The 21,659-nt window shown below is 44.9% G+C and overlaps 1 protein-coding gene across 5 annotated transcripts in view; it reads right to left on the reverse strand.

The window, feature by feature from the left end:
- Positions 1 to 6,439: 6,439 nt before the first annotated feature.
- TTL (tubulin tyrosine ligase) overlaps positions 6,440 to 21,659 on the reverse strand; it is a 35,699-nt gene continuing 20,479 nt past the window's right edge. For 3 of the 5 annotated variants that reach the window (XM_032652523.1, XM_032652522.1, XM_032652524.1), the window contains 3 exons: positions 21,325 to 21,594; positions 16,487 to 16,630; positions 6,440 to 9,904 (listed from right to left, as the gene is read on the reverse strand). In XM_032652523.1, coding sequence (XP_032508414.1) covers positions 9,790 to 9,904; positions 16,487 to 16,630; positions 21,325 to 21,594 — 529 coding nt within the window. In that variant the 3' untranslated portion in view covers positions 6,440 to 9,789. The other 2 variants (XM_032652526.1, XM_032652525.1) reach the window with 2 other exon arrangements.

Consider the following 21,659-nt stretch of genomic DNA (forward strand, 5'->3'; position numbering starts at 1 on the left):
CTACACACATTTAAAGTGTGCACGTTGATAAGTTTTGACCTATTTATACACCCAAGAAGCCATCACAATTAATGAATTAATTCAGCACTCCCAAAAGTGTCCTCCTTCCCCAGTTTCACCTTTACCTGGGTCAGCTGGTAATTTTCACTCCTCTATTGCTCCCCCACCCCCATCCCATGCCGTGTGGCTCGCAGGATCTCAGTTCCCGAACCAGGAATTGAAACGGCCTGGCAGTGAAAGCCCTGAGTCCTAACCACTGGACCGCCAGGAAATTCCTCTTATACCACTTTTAAAAAGTTATCTTCTGTTTCTGTCTTATGTTGACATCATCAAATCTCCCAAGATCCGTGCAGCTGTGACCTAAATTCTGCCTTCTCTCCCTTTACAACGTCTGCTTCTTTTAAGGAAAACTTTCATTCCCTTTCCCTTGGTCAGGGTCTCCTGGAGGGCAGGAGAATGCAGGGATGATGGCAGGAGCAGTCATTTCCATCAGCATACAAACCTGCTGGAAAAGCTGTTAAAACAAAAAAACTGCTCACTGATCTCTTGTCCCACTTCAGCTACCACAGGAATTCTCCCCTTCAGAACACGAAAAGCGTCGACCATCCTTACTATCTCTCCACTGCTTTTAAGGTTCATCCATGTTTTAGCATGTATCAGTATCTCATTCCTTTCACCGCTGAATAAGAATCCATTGTATGGATACATATTTTATCTATTCACCGGTTGATGGACATTTCGGTTGTTTCCACCTTTGGCTATTATGAGTAATGCTGCTAGAAATATCCATGCACAAGTTTTTGTATGGACATAAGTTTTCAATTCTCTTAGGTATTACAGCTAGGAGTGGAATTTCTGGGACATATGGTAACTCCATGTTTAACTTTTTGAGGTGCTGCCAAATTTTTCCAAAAGCAGCTGTACAAGTTTACATTCCTTCTAGCAATGTATGAGGATCCCAGTTTCTCCATGTCCTCACCAGTATTTGTTATTCTCTGTTTTTTAAAAATTATATCCACCACCCCCACACACACACACACACACAAAAAACGGTACAAGGGCTTCCCTGGTGGCGCAGTGGTTGAGAGTCCGCCTGCCGATGCAGGGGACACGGGTTCGTGCCCTGGTCTGGGAAGATCCCACATGCCGCGGAGCAGCTGGGCCCGTGAGCCATGGCCGCTGAGCCTGCGCGTCCGGAGCCTGTGCTCCGCAATGGGAGAGGCCACAACAGTGAGAGGCCCGCGTACCGCAAAAAAAATAAATAAATAAATAAATAAATTGATCATAAATATGGTGGTTCATTTCTGGACTCTCAGTTCTATTGCCTTGATGTGTATGTCCATTCTTATACCAATACCATACAATCTTGGTTAATATAGAGTTGTAATAAATTTTGAAAACAGGAAGTGTAAGTCCTCCAACTCTGTTCTTCTTTTTTAGGTTGCTTTGGCTATTCCTGATCCTTTGTATTTCCATATGAATTTTAGGGTTGGCTTGTCAATTTCTGCAAAAAAAGGCAGCTATTTGATAGGGATTATATTCAATCTGTAGATCAATCTAGGGTCTATATTCATCTTAACAATAATCATCTTCCAACCTATGAACATGGGACATCTTGCCATTTATTTGGGTGTTAATTTCTTTCAAAGATGTTTTGTAGTTTTTGGTGTACAAGTGAACTTCTTTTGTTGAATTTACTCCTAAGTATTTAATTCTTTTTGATGTTGATGTAAATGGAATTGTTTTCTTCATTTAATTTTCAAATTGCTCATTTGTAGGGTCTAGAAATACAATCGAGTTTTGTATATTGATCTTGTTTCTGGCAATCTTGTGTGAACTCATTTATTAGATCTAATAGGTTTTGTGGATTTCTTAGGATTTTCTGTATGTTAGGTCTTGTCATATGCAAAAAGAGACAGTTATATCTCTTCCTTTCCAATCTAGATGCCCTTCCTTCTTTCCTTCCTCCCTCCCTTCCTTCCTTCCTTCCTTTTGAAGCCTTAATCCAATGTTGAATAGAAGTGGCAAGATTAGATCTTTGTTTTATGCTTGATTTTAGGGAGAAAGCTTTCAGTCTTCCACCACTAAATATGATGTAGGCTGTGGGTTTTTCCAAAGATGCCTTTTATCAAATTGAGGAAGTTCCCATTTCATTCCTAGTTTTTTGAGTGTTTTTACAAAGAATGTGTTGTTTTGTCAAATGCTTTTTCTGTGTATATTGATATGATCATGTGGCTTTTATCTTTTGTTCTATAAAAAAATGATTATATTGAGGGAAGACATATGGGAACATATGTATATGTATAGCTGATTCACTTTGTTATAAAGCAGAAACTAACACACCATTGTAAAGCAATTATACCCCAATAAAGATGTTTAAAAAAAAAAAAGAAAAAAAATGATTATATTGATTGAATTTTGTGTGTTAAATGAATGTAGACTTTTTAGGATAGATCCTACTTGATCATGGTGTGTACGATAGTATATACAGACAGTCCCCAACTTACAGTGGTTCGACTTATGATTTTTCAACTTTACAGTGGTGCAAAAGCGATACACATTCATTAGAAAACTTACTTCAAATTTTGAATTTTGATCTTTTCTCGGGATAGGGATATGAAGTATGGTAGTCGTTCATGATACCGGGGAGCAGTAGTGAGCTGAAGCTCTCAGTCAGCCAAGCGATCACAAGGGTAAACAACCGATACTCTTATAACCATTCTATACCCAGACAGCCATTCCATTTTTCACTCTCACTACAGTATTGAATAAATTACATGAGATAGTCAGCACTTTATTGTAAAATAGGCTTTGTGTTAGATGATTTTGCCCAACTGTAGGCCAAATGTAAGTGTTCTGAGCGCATTTAAAGCAGACTAGGCTCAGCTATGATGTTTGTTAGGGAAGGTGTATTAAATGCATTTTTGACTTACGGTATTTTCAACTTACAGTGGGTTTACTGGGACATAACCCATCATAAGTCAAGGAAGATCTATAATCCTTTTTATATGTTGCTGGATTTGGTTTGTTAGTATTTTGTTGAAGATTTCTTCATTTCTATTCCTAAGAGATATTGGTCTGTTGCTGGCTTTTCTTGTGATGTCTTTGTCTGGTTTTGGTATTAAAGTATTAATAGTGACCTTGTAGGATGAGTTGGAAAGTGTCCCCTCCTCTTCTATATTTTGGAAGAGTTTGTGAACGATTGGTGTTAATTCCTCCTTAAACATTTGGTAGAATTTACCAGTGAAGCTATCTGGTCCTGGGCTTTTCCCTGTGAAAATATTATTTATTATTAATTCAATCCCCTGTTAGGTCTATTCAGAATTTATCTTCTTGAGTTAGTTTCGTCAGTTTTGTGTCTTTCTAGGAATGTGCCCATTTCATACGAGTTATCTAATTTGTTGGCATATTATTGTTCATTGGGTTCCCCCGTAATCCTTTCTATTTGTGCTGTAGTAAGTCCCTCTTTCATTCCTTATTTTTTCTAGGTCAGTCTAGCTGAAGGTTAATCAATTTTCTTGATCTTTCAAAGCGCCAACTTTTGGTCTCAATGATCTTATCTATTGTTTTTCTATTCTCTATTTCATTTATTTCCACTCTAATCTGTATTATTTCTTTCTACGTACTTTGGATTTAGCTTGTTCTTCTTTTTCTAGTTTCTTAAGGTGGAAGGTTAGGTTACTGATTTGAGATCTTTTCACAACATAGTCATTTAAAGATATACATTTTCCTTTAGGCATGGCTTTAACTGCTTTCCGTAAGTTTTGGTAAGTTGTGTTTTCTTTCTTTTTATTTATTTATTTTTTGGCTGTGTTAGGTCTTCGTTGCTGCATGCAGGCTTTCTCTAGTTGCGGTAAGCGGGGGCTACTCTTCGTTGCAGTGGGCGGGCTTCTCATTGCAGTGTCTTCTCTTGTTGCAGAGCATGGGCTCTAGGCACACGGGCTTTAGTAGTTGCAGCACGCGGGCTCAGTAGTTATGGGTTGCGGGCTCTAGAGCGCAGGCTCAGTAGTTGTGGTGCACGGGCTTAGTTGCTCTACGGCATGTGGGATCTTCCCAGACCAGGGCTCAAACCTGTGTCCCCTGCATTGGCAGATGGATTCTTAACCACTGTGCCACCAGGGAAGCCCTGTTGTGTTTTCATTTTCATCTCTCTCAAAGTACTTTCTAATTTCCCTTGTGACTTCTTTCCTTTGGCATTTTTAACTTCCACATACTTGTGATTTTCCCAGATTTGTTAATGATTTCTTGTTTTATTTCATTGTGTTCACAGAACATATGTAGTTTGATTCCAATCATTTTTAATTCACTGAGGCTTTATGGTGTAGCATATGGTTTATTCCTGAGAAAGTTCCATGTGCACTTCAGGAAAATGTATATTTTGCTACTGTTGGGTGGAGTGTTCTATAGATATTTGTTAGATCTAGTTGGCTTACATTGTTTTCTATGTTCTTGTTGATCATCTATCCATTATTGAAAATGGAAAATTGAAAGCTCCAATTATTACTGTTGAATTTACTATTTCTCTCTTTAGTTCTGCCAGTTTTTGCTTCATGTATCTTGGGATTCTGTTGCTAGGTGCATTTGTTTATAATTGTTATATCTCCTGATGGATTGATCTTTTTATCATTATAAAGTGTCTTTCTTTGCCTGTAATAACTTTTTTCTTAAAGTCTATTTTGTCTAATAGTAGTATGGCCACCTAAGCTCTCTTTGCGTTACTGCTTGCATGGTATATTTTTTCCCATCCTTTTACTTTCACCTGTTTGTGGCTTTGAATCAAAGCGTGTCTCTTGTAGATAGCATAGAGTTTGATCACGCTTTTTTTTTTTTGATCCACGTCGCCAGTCTCTGCCTTTTGATTGGAGTGTTTAACTCATTTACATTTAAATGAAATTACTGATAAGGTAGGATTTGTGTCTGCATTGTGCTATTTGCTTTGTAAATGCCTTACTACCTCCTCATCCCTTCACTACTGCCTTTTCTTGTTAAATATATATTTTCTAGTGTAACATTTTAGTTCCCTTGTCCTTTTTACTATATATTTAAAGTTATTTTCTTAGTGGTTAATGTGTCTTGGCGCGGATCTCTTTGAATGTATCCTACTTGGTTTATTGAACCTCTTGGATGCATTTTAATGGTTTTCATCAAAGGGGGAAAGTTTTTGACCACTGCTCCTTCCAATTTGTTTTCTGCCCCCCTCTCTCTCCCTCCTTTCTTTTAGGATTCCTGTTACGTATATGTTGGTGTACATACACGTTTCTGGAGTTCTGTTCATTTTTTTATTCATTCATGTTTCTTTCTGTTCCTCAGACTGGATGCTCTCAATTGAATTCAGATTCACTGATTCCTTCTTTTGCCAGCTCAAACCTGCCTTTGACCACCTCTACTGAATTTTTCATTTGCATTATCATACTTTTCAATGCCAAAATTTCTTTGTTCTACTTAAAAAACAATTTCTCTCTTTAATGATATCGTCTCTCTGGTGACACATCGTTCTGTCTCCTTTTAGTTTACAGCTCTGCCTTAGTCTGCACGTCCTGCTTGTGAAGATCCTCCTAGTCAGACAGAGGTGAAAGCCGAGGGAATTCAGGTCTCCCCTGGGCACGGACACAGCCCCACACCTGTGTGTGGCCTTCCATATTTTTAGGAATATGTTGAAACTTTTCAAAACGTTTTATGGGCATCTCATTCCCCATCTTTCCCTTCTAAATTTTTTGGTCAGCAGCTTCTTTGTTCCAGCTGCTAAAGCCATCTCAGTAAGTTGAGATGTTAAGCAATGGCTGCTGATTATTTTTAACAAATGCACCTAGGGAAAAGGCTGCTCACACTGGGCACACTCTGAGACAGGTCACATAAAATAAGCCCTAAGATGGGGACTTACACAGAAGTCCTTAGTGAAGTCTTAGTAAGGACTTCTTGAACTTCCAGCTATTTGGGGAAGGAACCTCACTTCAGAAGCCCCTCTACCTCCATGTTTAAAGCACACATAACTCCTGCACAACCGGGGATCTCACCTCACAACCTGCAGCATGATTCAGACAATACACATGACATGTGAGACTGGATTTTGGCAGCTGAAACTGTTTCAATGCTTCACCCTGGAGCAGCTCATCACAGTTTCAAAGGACAATCTGTTGGCTTACGTACCGAGTAGCATTCTGGGGTCAGCAAACAACGGCCACATATGTGCTTGTTTTTGTATGGCCTGTGTGCTAAGTCTTTTTGGCTTTGTTTTAATATTTTTTAAGAGTTGGGGGGAAAAAAGAAGAATATGCAAAGGAGAACCAGTTTGGCTTGCAAAGCCTAGAATATTTACTACCTGGCCCTTTATAGAAAAAGTATGCCTACCTCTGGGTAACAGAATCATGCATTCAAATAACCAGTGATATCCTAGGACAGTCAACACTCACAATAAGATGACAGAACCAAAGGGCAGAGAAATGCTTGAAATATGATTCCTTTAATGCTCCAGGCATTTTAAACATTCATAAAATCGCCTTGTGTCAGGAGTCATTTCCTCTTAGGTACATATTCTGCGTCCAGGATCAGAGACAGTTTTCTCCATGGCACCCATGTGCTGTGGGGACCCACGCTGGCATCCAGTCTTCCCTGGCAGAGTCCCCACCACCCACAGCAGGGCTGGATGCACCCCTGCTTGACACGACCTCAATTCTTAATGGCAACACCCTCTGTAGCATCACTGCTGCTTGCAGGTCCTGCGGATCCCATCCATTTCCAGCACTACCAGATGTCCCAAGTCTGGGATGTACACCCTGAGGCACTCGTGAAACATCACGTCAGCTGGTAAGTCCACCAGCACCCGCTCCACTGTATCAGACAGACACCGAGGCACTTCCACATCCTGGGGAAGTGGAGTTTATAGTTACCACGGGAGTCCAGAGGGAGGGAAGGGGATTTTCTCTCAATTATTTGTTTATAATCTTAACACCTATTTAGCAGATTTATAAATTCATGTCTGTTTATATTTGCTGACAAGGCTTCACAAACTGTTTAAGTAGATGAAAGCACAGCTGAGTTTCCAAAGGCTGTGAAGGGGAGCAAAGAAAAACCTGCTTGGACGGCACTCGCTGTATCACGTCAGCATCCGGTCATTCTTAGAGGAATGCCTAGCCTTCTAGAAGGAATTTTTTTTAAAGCCCTAAACCTTACCTGATTCTTCCAAGGTAATAATGTGCTTGTCCTTCCTTCTCAATCAGTGGTTCAAGGCATCTCAAAGCATGCTGATGCCTGAGGTTCTGACTTAATGGGTGAGGGGTGAGGGAGAGGGAAGGTGTGGACACCAACATTCTTTAAAAGCTTCCCAAGTGATTCCAGCAAACAGCCAGCATTGAGAACCTTGGTACTAGAGGTTCTCCAGCCTTCCTAATCTCATGTGTCCTCACTAAATGCCTTTGAAGTCGTCCCTGGGTCAGGCAACAAGCTCTTCCATGAGATAAGAAACTAAGGCACAGAGAGGTTCACAGGCTCCTCTGATGCCGTGCAGCCAACGACAGAGTCAAGATCAGAATCGACGCCTCCAGAAAACACCACCTCCTTCCCCAGCAACTGGACACACGAACACAGACCACAGGTATGAAGACTGACTGCGGGTGAGGCATGACCACCTGTGTCAAGGATATCATGGAAGGATATGGAACAGTTCTGAGCCAACCATTCCACCTGGTCGGAAATAAATGCATAAAATAGACACTTATTCGAAACCACGCGAGGAATGAAGCAGAATTTTCTCTTTAAAGCCTTCCTTCCCTCACATATATTGCTATTGATTCTTAGGAAATCCATCAAGTTCCACAGACTTCCTACACCTGGATTCTTAGCTCTGTCACCGGTAAGAGACACCGTAAGAGAAAATTCTTGAACGTCCCTGCAGTTCAGGTCCAAAAGATCATTACAAATCTGCGTTCGCATGTGACAGCACTACAAAAGCCTCCACGCTTTCCCCATCACCCTACACTTTCTACGTAGGTGTGCACCTCACCAAGATCTGCTCGGAAGCCCCCAGCACTAACCCATCAGCTGTGCTGGGCCTTCACAGTTCCCTGAACACTGTCTTATTTTGCTCTGGATGGAAACTTCATCATCTATATATTCTGGGTAACCGCCCGCACGTTTATTTTGTAATTCCAAACACCCTGGAGGGCCGAGCCAGCTGGCCCTTCCTCCACTTCAGCCCGGACATAACACTTTCACATCCCACACGCACTGCTGCATTCATTGAATCATTTCCATCATGATTCCTTTTCTCACTGTAAGCTCCCACATCTCATCATGTTTGAGGTGTTGCTGTTTCTTCTCTTTGTAAAAAAAAAAAAGTCTCCCCTGGCTGCAGAACTGTTTTCTCGTGCCAAGTAGAGACAAATAACGGAGCACACACGTGCCAGAGGGAAGACCCCGCTGCGCCCTGGGGAGGAGGGAGCCGGTTCAGTGGGTCTGCTGTGATTCCCAGTGTACCGTTCACTCATCTTACGGTGGACACAGATGGCATATGGGGCTTCCTCTCGCTAGTGACATGGCCTCCTGGAAAGTCTGCAGAAAATTCGTCCATCCCGAGAGTAGAAACTATATCTAACAGGACACCGTTAACCTCTGCCGACTTAAGAGATGCTGAGTGCGGCTCTGAAACCCCATCTTCCCCATTTTAAGAGACTCTCCCACTCAGGCGAGACACACACTGATTCAGAGCCTCTCCGTGATGTCGAGAGGCGCAGCAGACGGAGAATCTTCCCTGGAACAAAACCTGCCTGTCCAGCTCCCACAGAAGGTGCCAGAAGAGCAAGAAAAACAAAGTGGGGAGGAGCCCCCTGGGGTGGAGGGGGGGGAATTCTACCCTCTCCCGACCCCTAGAAGGGTTTTTACAAAAGTGAAATCCCCCACAAAAAAAACAGAACGAAAGGGAACTTGGCCAAAGGGCATGTAGAATTCTGGTTAAAACAAAGAGAACTGAGAATCACATTTCAAAGACTCCCCCCCACCGCAACTATTAAGTAAAGCAGGACATTGTGTTGTTTCCTCTCTCATGCTTATTGGATGCTTATGGGTTTGCAGCAAACTCGCTGCTTGGTTTCTGAAACATGCAGAGAGCAGGCTGAGAGCAGCGTTTGCTGTTTGGTGCCCAGCCCAGGCCAACCCTGGCCAGTGACCAGCCAGATGCCATCAGGACCAAGAAGAGCAAGCCCCCCAATGGCACGGCAGCGTCCGCAGAGCCCAGCGCCCAGGACGGTCGGTGCGCACTTGTGCAGATGCCTGTGGGACTAGCGGGGGGGGGGGGGGGGGGGGAACGACACCCTTGGCAACCTCCCAAGTGCTCTCACATCCCGCCCCTGCCCCAGACAGGAGGCTGTAGCTGGGCACAGAGCTAAGGCACTAATGCAGCAGGTGGACAGACACCAACCAGATCCAACGGCTGCCACCCCGGGCAGGAGAGGCGCTGCTCACAGCACTACCTTAGGAAAAAGATCAGATTTTTCAAAGGATGAGAACGTTAAGCACATCCCTGTGTTTTGCCCCTCAGAAGAATACCCTGCTCTCCCACTGGCGAAATTTGCTGCAGTTTTCGAATCTCAGTAGCAGTGCCAAGAGCTCCACCTGGGAACCCCTGGGCAAACGACCACTCCTCGGGGAAGCTGCCTTTTCTTCTTCCAGCACGTCTCTGCGGGTTGTCTCTCTTCCTCCCGTTTGGCTTGATGACAGCAACTCGGACACTCCTCCTTCCCCCGGGGCAGCGCCCCCTCCTGCTTCTTCCGAGGCAGCTTCGAGCACCTCCCTCGGTCACAGCTTGATGAAGGCGGCCGGCTGGGGCGGCTGCTGCCCCGAGCCGGGGGGCGGGAAGAGGCTGGCGATGGCTATGTCCACAATGCCCTGGCACAGCTCCGCATAGAGCTTCCTGAAACGGGTTCAAAGAGCTATTATGAGGATGCTCATCCAAGTGCAAGCGAAAAGTCAACGCTTTTTTCACCGGGATCTGCCCTAGAAATTCCACCTCACGTTTCTAAGACTGGTGTCTGCTGACCATGCAAATCCTGCAGGAGGTACTGCAGGAAGAGAAAGCAGCCACTCAACAGATATTTCTGGAAGGTCTTGCAGGTGAACAGACAAGACGACTCCTGCTCTGACTTGAACTGCAGGGAAGACAGGCAATTCCAAAGAGAACGGGGGCCGTCTTGCCTGTCTCGGGGGGCACACCTGGAGGCGCAGGCTCTCCCCAGGGAAAGTGCCCACGCAGTGTGGCTGAGGGGCCTTTAGGAAAGACTCCCCGGAGTGACAGCTCAGCCAAGACCCGGAGAGGGAATCAAGTCGGACAGAGAATGGATGATGGGATAGGAAACAGGATGAAGGAGGGGGAGCCAGACACAAAGAATGAGGGAGAGATGTGGAGAGAAAGGAGGGGAGGGAGAAAGAGAGACTTGGACGAGAGAGAAGAGGGGCAGTGCAAATGGAAGGAGTGGTACCCACTGAGGAGAGAGAACTCAGGGCATCTGGGGAACTGGACCATTGCAGTGCGAGGCTAGGGACAAGGCAGGGGCCAAGCCATGCAGGGTTCTGAGGCCACGTGCAGGGGTCTGGAACCACCATAGCAGAAAAGCTAAGGAGGAAAACATCCCATCCAGTCTCTTCAGAGAAGCGACGAGGCCCTCTAGCTCCCCACTCACTTATTGCCTATAGGATTTTCGCCCGTTTCACATGACAGCACATGAGGCCCCAGAGCCAGCTCTCTCAGGACTGTCTCTAACACAGGGAAAAACCAGAGACATATGGTCCAAAGAGAAAACCCACATCTGGGATGGCGCTCCAGGCCTGATGTGCCTTCCCAACTCACTCAAAACACATTTGGAATCCAGGTGGCTGCAGCCAAGGGTAGGAGACCAGGCCAGCTCGACCTAGAGGAACAGAGGTCTTTACTGCCCCGATTTCCAGAAGATGCTATGTCCCAATCTCCATCAGGTAGGAAATCTTCACAAGCGAATTCCCATCCCTCCTGATGCAAAGGCAAATCTCTGCTATCATCCACCCCATCACAGAAACTTTCTCCCTGCCCCTCCCATCCCCTTCTACTGCCCTTGAAGCTGGAACTTGTATGTTCTAACCTCTGGTAAGGCCCTCTGGGAAGAAAGCTCACGCAAAGCCATGCTTCCGTTGTCTACCCCAGGAAGTCCTAAGTGCCAGCTAACCTTCATCTTTCCTGCTGGATGTCTGCTCTTCCCTCTCTCCCCTCTCTCCCCTCTCCCCAGTTCCCCAGCCTCTGCCCCTTCTGTCTATGAATCAAGTCCCATTTTCAACAGTCTGGCGTGGCCACACCACTCAACCTCCCACTTCTGAAGGGATAGTGACCAGGGGGCCTGCAAGGGAGTGATAGCGGCTGCTAAACTTGGGACTCGGCAAGTCCCCAGGAGCCACAACCGTCAAAATACACCGTGTTTGGTGTTTCTTGATGCTTGTCATTAGCTACCTCGGGAAGGCATTTTCCAAAGGGGATACTGGGGGGAGGGGAGGACACAGCTTCAACCTGGTCAACTCATATCTTCGCTATTTCTGGTGTAGGAAGTACCTGACATACAGGCAAGAGTGGGCCTTTGAACATCCTGCTGGTTTTCATACAGCAAGATGAGTAAGTCCCATTTTTAACACGTACACGACAATGGAAACTGTGGTTCCTGAACAAAGGCTTCCCGGGACTTCCCTGGTGGCGCAGTGGTTAAGAATCCGCCTGCCAATGCAGGGGACACGGGTTCGAGCCCTGGTCCAGGAGGATCCCACACGCCACGGAGCAACTAAGCCCGTGTGCCACAACTACTGAGCCCGCGCTCTAGAGCCTGCCAGCCACAACTACTGAGCCCGCGTGCTACAACTACTGAAGCCCACGCACCTAGAGCCCGTGCTCCGCAACGAGAAGCCACTGCGATGAGAAGCCTGCGCACCGCAACGAAGACCCAACGCAGCCAAAAGTAAATAATTAAAAAAAAAAAGACTTTCCTTTGACTACGCCATCATGTCATCATCTCCATTGACCCTCTCCCCCCGTTCGTCCTTTTGGAAGCAAGGACCCAAGAACACTCCCCACTCAAAATCATGAACCTAAAAGATAGAATCTGAGGGACTTTCCCAGTGGTCCAGTGGTTGGGACTCCATGCTTTCACTGCCGGGGGCCCGGGTTCAATCCCCGGTAGGGGAACTAAGATCCCACAATCCATGAGGCTCGGCCAAAAAATAAAAAGATGGAATCTGTTTCTTTTCTATTACAGCAACTGTAACACAGTAGGATTCATATAATAATTAACTGGGCAGTGTCTGTCTCCCTCCTCCAGTCGACTCCTTGAGGACGCTCATTTTTACATGTTCCTAAAATCCCCGCTCTTTCCCTGGACCCCACTACCCGCATCAGGACTCTGAACGAAGGGAATCCAACAGACAGTGAGTGGCTGTGTGGGAGCTGGTGAGATGGAGCCCAGAGAAGCCAGTGAACCCTGATGCCCAGGGGTTTATCACCAGAGGCCTCTGTTGGGGCCCAGCATGACCTGATCCTGCAAGGCACCTCAGAGAGCAGGTGAGTTTCCACCAGGTGGGTGGGTGCTACTGTTGGGGAAAGAGGTCAAAGCCATTACTCGACACTCCAAATGAACTAAGAAGTTGCTGTTTCTCTGCCCTCCCTAGCCTTCAATCCCTACGCGGAACAAAAGAGGCAGATTCACCTTTTCCAGTCCAGAGACTGGAGGTCCACCCTTGAGCCAAAGCCCTTAAGACCAATGATAAATAAAGGGTCCAACCTCTACGGAAAGCATTCAGTTATGTGGGCCTGCACCAGATTATCTGTATCTTGACCTAGGATAATTTACATTTGGAATCAAAGAGCTACCCTGGAGAAGAAACACTTAGTGAACAGCTCATAAGCTTCAGGAATAAACTGAACCAGAATCACTTTTGCCCACAAGACAGCGGGGTTACTTTATTACTTTCTTACCTTGTATACTTGAATGCCTGACTGCATTTTAGATTCTGGTCCTTGATTCACCATCAAGACATGATGGCATCCTTGTCTTTAAACACTTAAAGCTGCCATTTAAACATTCCCAAAGCTCTTCACAGTACGCAAACAGAACCTCCCTGCTCCCTGACACCCCATCCTGGCTGATGTGTAAGTTTGGGCCTAATGATAAAGAAATTCTATGCATTGAAGCACCAATGTCATTAGGGAGTATTAGGAAGATAGAAAGATGTCTCTATGTAAATAAAACCTAAGCAATTACTGACTCAGGTGAGTAAGAGTGTTAACCAGTAACACACACTATGTCCATCCAACGACTATTTGCAGACTAGGATGTGCGAGGCACGGTGCCAGGTGCTGGGACTCCAAGGAGAACCATAGAAACAAGGCCGCTGCCCCCACGGTGCATATATTCCGTAAAGAAAACAAAAATGGGTTGATTTGACAGCAATTAGTGTAATGAAGTAAACTACCAAGGCTCTGGCTGGAGAAAATCAAAGATAGGACTGTTCAAGACTTGTGGTTGCCGAGGGGAGGGGGGAGGGAGGGATGCATTGGGAGTTTGGGGGTGAGCAGATGCAAACCGGTATATACAGAATGCATAAACAACAAGGTCCTACTGTAGAGCACGGCGAACTCTATTCAATATCCTGGGATAAACCATAATGGAAAAGACTATGAAAAAGAATGTCTATCTATGTATCACTGAATCACTCTGCACGGCAGAAATTAACACAACACTGGAAATCAACTATGCTTCAATAAAATAAATTTTTTAAAAAAGATGGGATTATTCAGGGGAGGCGGGAAGGCTTCCCGGAGATGCCATTTTGACAGAGTAGAAGCAGCCTTGGTAAGACTGGGCTGCGGGGGTAGGGTAAGGGCAAGCCAAAGGCCCCGCAGCAGGTAAGCGTCATCAGGGAAACGACACTCTGGGTGAGGCTGGAGAGGTAGGCGGGGCGGTAGAGTCAGGTTTCGGTCAGAAACCTCAGAGTCAGGTTTCGGTCCCAGGCGCAGGGGGAAGGCTAGAGAACAGCAGGGCCTGGTTTCCGGCTGCTCAGGGGAGAACAGACTCCACTGGGGCAATTGCGAGAAGGTGCGGAGACCCAGTTAGCAGGCTCTCTGCAAAAGCTAAGCTGGTGGACGATGTCTGGGAGAGCAAGGGCAGCGGGCGGGGGAGCAGAGGGCTGGCGAGGCTGGAAGCAGAACTGACCAGGCCCCGATGGACAGAACCTGAGGGTAATGGAAAGGCAGGGGCAGGGTCTCGGTCACCTGGAAAGCGGGGGGCGGCGGGGGTGGGGGCTGGACATTCAGTGAGATGGGCAACTCTGGCCGGGTGGGGCGCCTACTGGACATCCACACACATCCTTGCAGGACACCGGGAAGACAGGTGCAGATACTGGCCTGCAACTCCGGGCTGCAACATCATTTGCTGGTTTTAAAATCCTGAAGTGCAATATGGGCTTGGCTGGGGACCTGGAAAGAACAGTTTCTGTGCAGCGGCCGGGATGTGAGGCAGCCCGGAGTGGACCAGAGCATGGATGCGGACTGAGGACGAGGAGACAGCGTGTGCACGTGTGGCTTCTCCAGAAGTGTGGCTGTGGAGGGAGCAGGGAGGGGGTGGTCCCGGGAGCAGGGCGGGGCTTCAGAGGAGGGCTTTTCTTAATTGCTGGGGAAATCTGCTGAACGCCACAGGCTGGTGGGAACGATGCAGCCAAGAGGGAGAAAGCAGATGAGGGAGGCATCCTCAACCCACCCTCTTGCCTGGAGGGAGGGGATCGGGTCCAGAGCACAAGGAAGGGACAAACCTCTGACAGGAAGGACGGGAGAAGATGGACACCCCTGTGGACCTGGGGAAGGGAGGACGTGAAACATTCTGCTCTCCTCCACCCCTGGTCTCCTCAGCTTTCCTTTCTCCTTCAGATCTCGGTTCCAAACATCACCTCCCAGGGGGACTTTTTGCTCAATCATATTACCTTCTAACATCTCTTACCCTACGAAAGGGTGTGTCCCAGTTTGTAATCTATATTTGTCTTGTCCTTTGTCTCGCCCAGTCTCCCTCCACTGAGGGCGGGGCCCGGGTCTCTCTGCTCACGACTGTGACCCAGAGCCCAGTCCGGGGCCTGGCGGGTTAGGGGTATCTAACGGGTATTCGTTAGCGGCAGGCAAGGATGAATGAGACGGCATCCCACCTGCCAGGTCACAGCCACGAAGCAGGTGGCAAATGAGAGAACTGCTTATGTGTTAACACTGCCCCTTGGAGGTGCAGGCCTTTCTCCTACGCCGTCGGAAGATCACACCGCAATTCCTCCAAGACGTGGACGTGGGGAACCCTGAAAGGGTCTTGACACTAACGAATGTGGATCCTCAGAGGAACCAACAGCCTTTGAGGATGAAGTCCAAATGACTCCCTTACACGTAAGGAGTCCCACAGTGGGGCCCCAACTCACCTTCTCACCCTCACCTTTCCTCACCCCCGACGCTCATGCCACGCTGCAGCCAGGCTCCTCCCAGGAGGAACAGAAGTTCCCCGAGGGCAGGGTCTGTTCATCTGTGCATCTCCCCTAGAGCCTGGCCCAGAGCAAGGTCCCACTGGATTCTGGGTTCCCTCCCCCTTAGCACACATGACACTCCCCTCTTACACCCCAGCCTCAGCTCCACGATGTCCATGGTACCTTCTCAGACCACTTCCTGCCCAGGGAGCCTCTGAACTACTTGGTCATCACTTTCTCCCTGACTCACAGGACGCGGCTGACTCATCACCTTGTCAAGGGAGAGGGTCGCTGCTGGTATTACTAGCTTTGTTTAGAACTCCCACGGCATCCACCACCCACAAGTGCTAAGTGCTCAACACATACAGGGAGGAAAAGGGATAAGAAATGACTCAGCAAAACCCCCTGCTGGCCGGGGTCCTCCCAAAGCCCTCCCGTCGCTGGTACCTCCTCCATGATGGCACTCAAAGGGTCCGTGGTTGGACACCCAGGTAACAGGAGCTCACCACCTTGCCAAGACAGACTACTTCTCCTGCAGAACTAACTTCCCACATGTTTTAACCCAAACCCTTCTCTTCCAGGGACTCAAGGAGACTAGGACTTTGTGTATTTGCCTCCCACCCCCTGTTTTTAATTTAATTTAATTTTTTAAAATTTATTTTTTATTTTTGCAGTACGTGGGCCTCTCACTGTTGTGGCCTCTCCCGTTGTGGAGCACAGGCTCCGGACGCGCAGGCTCAGCGGCCATGACTCACGGGCTTAGTTGCTCTGCGGCATGTGGGATCTTCCCGGACCGGGGCACGGACCCGTGTCCCCTGCATCGGCAGGCGGACTCCCAACCACTGCGCCACCAGGGAAGCCCTTATTTTTAAATGCATTAAAAATCGTGCTAGTCTCCTTTGCCGCACGGACTTCAAACTGCATGAAATGCAGTAAACCTCATTTTAGATAAAAGCAAACAGACAGACAAAAACCCAGCGGTGTTCGGGCTTACTGAGCGCAAGCAGGGGCGCCGTTGACTTCAATGAGCCAGACCTTCATCTCCTCATCCACCATGAAGTCGAAGCCGAAGAGCTGGAAGCTCTGGTAAGGGAGGTGTCGGGTGCTGATGGCGGGCTCCACGCTCATGAGGCAGCTCCTGCAGGGCAGAGGGGGCGCTCACTGAGGATGGGGTGGTCCAGGGAGAAGGACCACCGGAAGAGGTGCTTGGATGGTTTTACATCGAACGTGCTGATGAAAATGAGGCTTTGGCTTAATTCTCTTTTTTAAATGCATTACCAATAGATTATTCACGATGATGTGAGTTATTTGTTAGAAAACTCTGCCATCACTCTTGTTCTTACAAGTAGTGGCTGCTTTCCCACCCAGCAGGTGCTGAGTCACCGTGGTCCCTACAAATGTGGACTCCTCCAACAGGTGGACTGCTGCCACATTTGTTTATAATAAGCAGAACAAACCAAAAAAAAAAAAAAAAATAATAAGCAAAACATTTCTACGTATTTTTGCTATATTAAAAGAATGGACCACCATTTAGTGAAGAGCAGAATTTACAAAAAGAATGCTGACTCCGTTCATTTCTTTCACTAGCTCCAGTTCAAGTACCAAACAGTTGCTTTTAAAGCTTTATATAATGAAACAAGATATTGAAATACAGAATAGGATTTAATATTAGGATCAACGACTGTTTGCAAAAATTGCAAGATTTTAGTGACGCAGAAAAGCTGAAAGTGAATCTCAGAGACATAACGGAAAAGTACATGATGCCTGAGGTCAGGCTGCTGAAGCCGGAGGCTCGGACAAATTTTTTAACCTCTTTAAGCCAAGTGTTGATTGACTTCATTGTCCGTAAAGTTGGGGTAAAAATAATACTTACTCCCAGTGCTGAGATGGTTCAATGACATAATTACATAAGGAACCTGGCATGACTTCTGGTAGCTAGGAAGCATCTAATAAATGTAAGCATATTTTATGAATGTATCATTAATTACGATAATCACGAATGTATTGTTTATGAATAATAAAGAACTGTTATCTAGTACAACCATCCCAGAAAAATGCTATGCCGTTTCTGTTTCATGAAGCTCTCTTCACTGATTTTTCCCAACTAGATGTTGGGGCAAAATATTTCTCTTAGTAAATGCAATATATGTTATGATGACTCTAAGACTACCAGAGATAGCTGTCCTTCTACACAGCTGTATATTTAGAAGGAAAAAGATGTGTCCTAAAAAAAAAGAAGAAGAAGAAATAGAAGGGGACTTCGCTGGCGGTCCAGTGGTTAAGACTCCGCACTTCCAATGCAGAGGGCGCGGGTTTGATCCCTGGTCGGGGAACTAAGATCCCAGGTGCCGTATGGCCAGAAAGAAAAAAGACGTGTCCTTATAAGTAGCTTTTGGCTTATGACTTTAAAAGAAGAACTGAGGCTTCTGTGAACTTGGCACCAGGGTCTTGCTCCCCTCAACCTCCCTCCACCCCAAGCATCAGTTTCCTCCTTTTTTTCTCCAAGAGGAAACATTTTCTATAGATGTGTTTAAACCTTTCAAGATCACTTTGGACAGTCACTTAAGAACCAATTGGAATAAAAATTTCTTCTCCCATTCATCCCTAACCTGCAAGCCACATATCACATTTTTTTCTATATTTCATCTCTATTCTGCGAGAGAATACCCTTAACTTTTGTTTTTATTAAAATGCCCTTTAAAATATAATTTAGAAAAAAATTTTAATTTAATAGGTGCTCATGGTTAAAAAAAAAAAGCCAACAATACTGAAGGATAAAAATGGAAAGAAACATTACACTCCAACACTTACAGGAAAAACTGAAAGCAAGAACCAAATCAAAACAAAATATTGTTTTATCTGCTGGGAGTTCAAGTTAATAATTCACTTTAAAGAATTTTTTTTCATCATCAGAGACTTTATATAGTACATCTTTTTTTTCAGCTGGAGTGGGAAGTTTGGGGGAAGCTGGCTGGGGAAGAAAAGAACATGAGAGCCGCGAGGAGCGTTAATAGCACCAAAGTAGCAACACTCTGCAGTGCACAGAACAACGAGGAGGAGGGGGTATATCAAATATCAAATAAATCTTTTGCCTAAAATATGAATTCTTTCTTCAGTATACTTGACGTATCTGGTGTAAGAATTCTAACCACATATAATCCCTGAAGAGATGGAACTCTGAGCCCCGTAATTATTCTGTTAGACTCTGTGTAAGAATACATTAAGGAAAAAGGCTCAGTCATCATGACAGGGTGGTAACAACAGGGCAGATAAACAGACCACGGAACCGAACAGAGATCCCAGGAACAGACTCTCACATAAACGGCCACCTGATTTATAACAAAGGCACACCAAAACGCAGTGGGGAAAGGACAGTCTTAGGTACTAGTGACCTGGGGTCATAAAGGGTTAAAATGTATGGGGAAATCTAACAGGATATTAACTATACAAATAATAAAAACAACGACTTGTGATTTTAAAATATATGTAGCACTAATGACTACCCATATACTTACAATTCAATACCTTTAAACCCCCTCCTTGGGTCCCTCCCGCTTCCCCTCCAGAGTTAACCACTATTTTGAATTTTGTGTTTAGCATTACTTTGTTTCTCTCTAGATTTTTACCACATGTGCACATTCCTCCAAATAATGTATTACTTAGTTTTGCTTGTTTTTCAATTTATATGAACAGGACCAATTTGTAATTTTTTGCTTGACATTATATTTGTATAACTCCAGTGAAAAAAATCCTTCAGGAATAAGGTAAACTAAAGACATTCTCAGATGATGGAAAATTAAGAGGACTTACACCAGCAGAACTGCTCTAGAAGAAATGCTGAAGTCTGAAGGGAAATGAAACTTGGAACTTGAGGACTGAAGGAAGAGCAAAGGAAACTGCAAATATCTGGGTAAATGTCAAAGCATATTTTTCTCCCTTTATATTTGAAGTGGGTTTCTTGTAGAAAGCATATAGTTTGGTCTTTTTAAATTTTTTAATCCAACCTGACAATCTATCATATATTAAGTATGTATATAATAAACCCTGGAGTAACCACTAAAACAAACAAGCAAAAATACAAAGAGATATAGCCAAATACTCAGTGGAAAAATTAAAATGGAACTCTAAAAAAGTTCAAATAATTCAAAAGAAGGCAGGAAACAGGGAAATGAAAAACAAAAAAGAAGGGACAGACAATGAACAATACAATGGTAGACATAAATCCCATCAAGTCAGTAATTACTTTAAATTTAAATGGTATAAACACAACAATTAAAAACCAGAGATGATGATGAATTGGGCAATTGGGATTGACATGTATATACTGATGTGTATAAAACTGATGACTAATAAGAACCTGCTGTATAAAAAAATAAATAAAATTAAATTTTAAAAAAAAGAGATGATATATTGGGTTAAAAGCAAAAGAAAACAAAATCCAATGATATGATGTCTACCAAAAGCCCATTTTAAATATAGAATAGAATAGAGAAGAAGGGTAAAGGGATGGAAAGAGACATACCATTAATCAAAAGAAAGCTGGACTGGCTATATTAATATCAGACAAAATAGACTTCAAAATAAGAAATATTACGAGAGATAAAGACAGAAACTACATAATGATAAAGAGGTCAATTCCCCTCAAAGAGATAACAATTCTAAATGCATATGCACCTGACAACAGATCTTCAAAATGTACAAAGCAAACACCTAATAAAACTAAAAGGAGGGACTTCCCTGGTGGAGCAGTGGTTAAAAATCCACCTGCCAATTAAGGGGACATGGGTTCGAGCCCTGGTCCAGGAAGATCCCACATGCTGTGGAGCAACTAAGCCCGTGTGCCACAACTACTGAGCCTGAGTGCCACAACTACTGAGCCCACGCACTTAGAGCCCATGCTCCACAACGAGAAGCCACCACAATGAGAAGCCTGTGCACCGCAACAAAGAGTAGCCCCCAAAAATACAAAAAAAAAAAAAAAAAAAGGGCTTCCCTGGTGGCGCAGCGGTTGAGAGTCCGCCTGCCGATGCAGGGGACACGGGTTCGTGCCCCGGTCCGGGAAGATCCCACATGCCGTGGAGCAGCTGGGCCCATGACCCACGGCTGCTGAGCCTGCGCGTCCGGAACTTGTGCTCCGCAACAGGAGAGGCCGCAACAGTGAGAGGCCCGCGTACCGCAAAAAAAAAAAAAAAAAAAAAGAGTAGCCCCCGCTCGCCACAACTAGAGAAAGCCCGTGTGCAGCAACAAAGACCCAAAGCAGCCGAAAATAAACAAAACATTTTTAAAATAAAAATAAAATGAAAACAAAAACATGACATAGCAAAATCTGCGGGATGCAGCTAACGAGTACTTATAAGAAAATTGATGGCCTTAAATGCTTATATTCTATAAAAAAATAAATCTCTCCAATCAATGACCTAACCTTGCACTTCAAGGAAACTAGAAAAAGAAAAGCAAATCAAACCTCCCAAAAGCGGAAGGATGAAAATAGTTAAGAACATAAATCAAAGAAAGTGAAAACAGAAACAACGAAGAAAATCTATAAAGCCAAAAGCTGACTTTTAGAAGAGATGAATAAAATTGATAAGCCTCTAACCAATCTGTCCCAGTGAAAGACAGAAGATATAAACTACCAACATGAGGTAATTACCAACATAAGGATTAAAAAAAAGTGACAGCATTACAGATCCTATAGATATTAAAAGGATAATAGTGGGATATAACAAATAATTTTTGTTCTTAGACAATGTAAATGGAATCATTCCTTGAAAGGCACAAACTCCCAAAGCTCCTTTAAGACACATTTAACCGAAAGGGATATGAATAAGTTACCTGATTATATGTTTAATTTGTAGTAAGATACTACTTTCCAGGGTGATGTTCAAAGCACTTGTTAGGTACCGATTGAACTCCTCAAAGAACATTTCGTTCCCTTCTTCGTACTTCCCATAGTTCTTTGAGTACTCCTTTTGAATGCAGTGATTAGTCAAATGGCAAGTCTTATCTTGGAAATTATCCACATGATACGGTTCTGAAGCAGTCCGAAGTACACCCTCTCTATAGAGGTAGATATTATATTGATGATCCACCAAGACCCAGCTTCTGCAAGTCAATAAAATATTCAAGTTACCCAAAGTTTCTGCATATTATATATATCATCCCCACAC

The sequence above is a fragment of the Phocoena sinus genome, chromosome 13 (genome assembly GCF_008692025.1).
Source record: "Phocoena sinus isolate mPhoSin1 chromosome 13, mPhoSin1.pri, whole genome shotgun sequence".
Taxonomy (NCBI): domain Eukaryota; kingdom Metazoa; phylum Chordata; class Mammalia; order Artiodactyla; family Phocoenidae; genus Phocoena; species Phocoena sinus.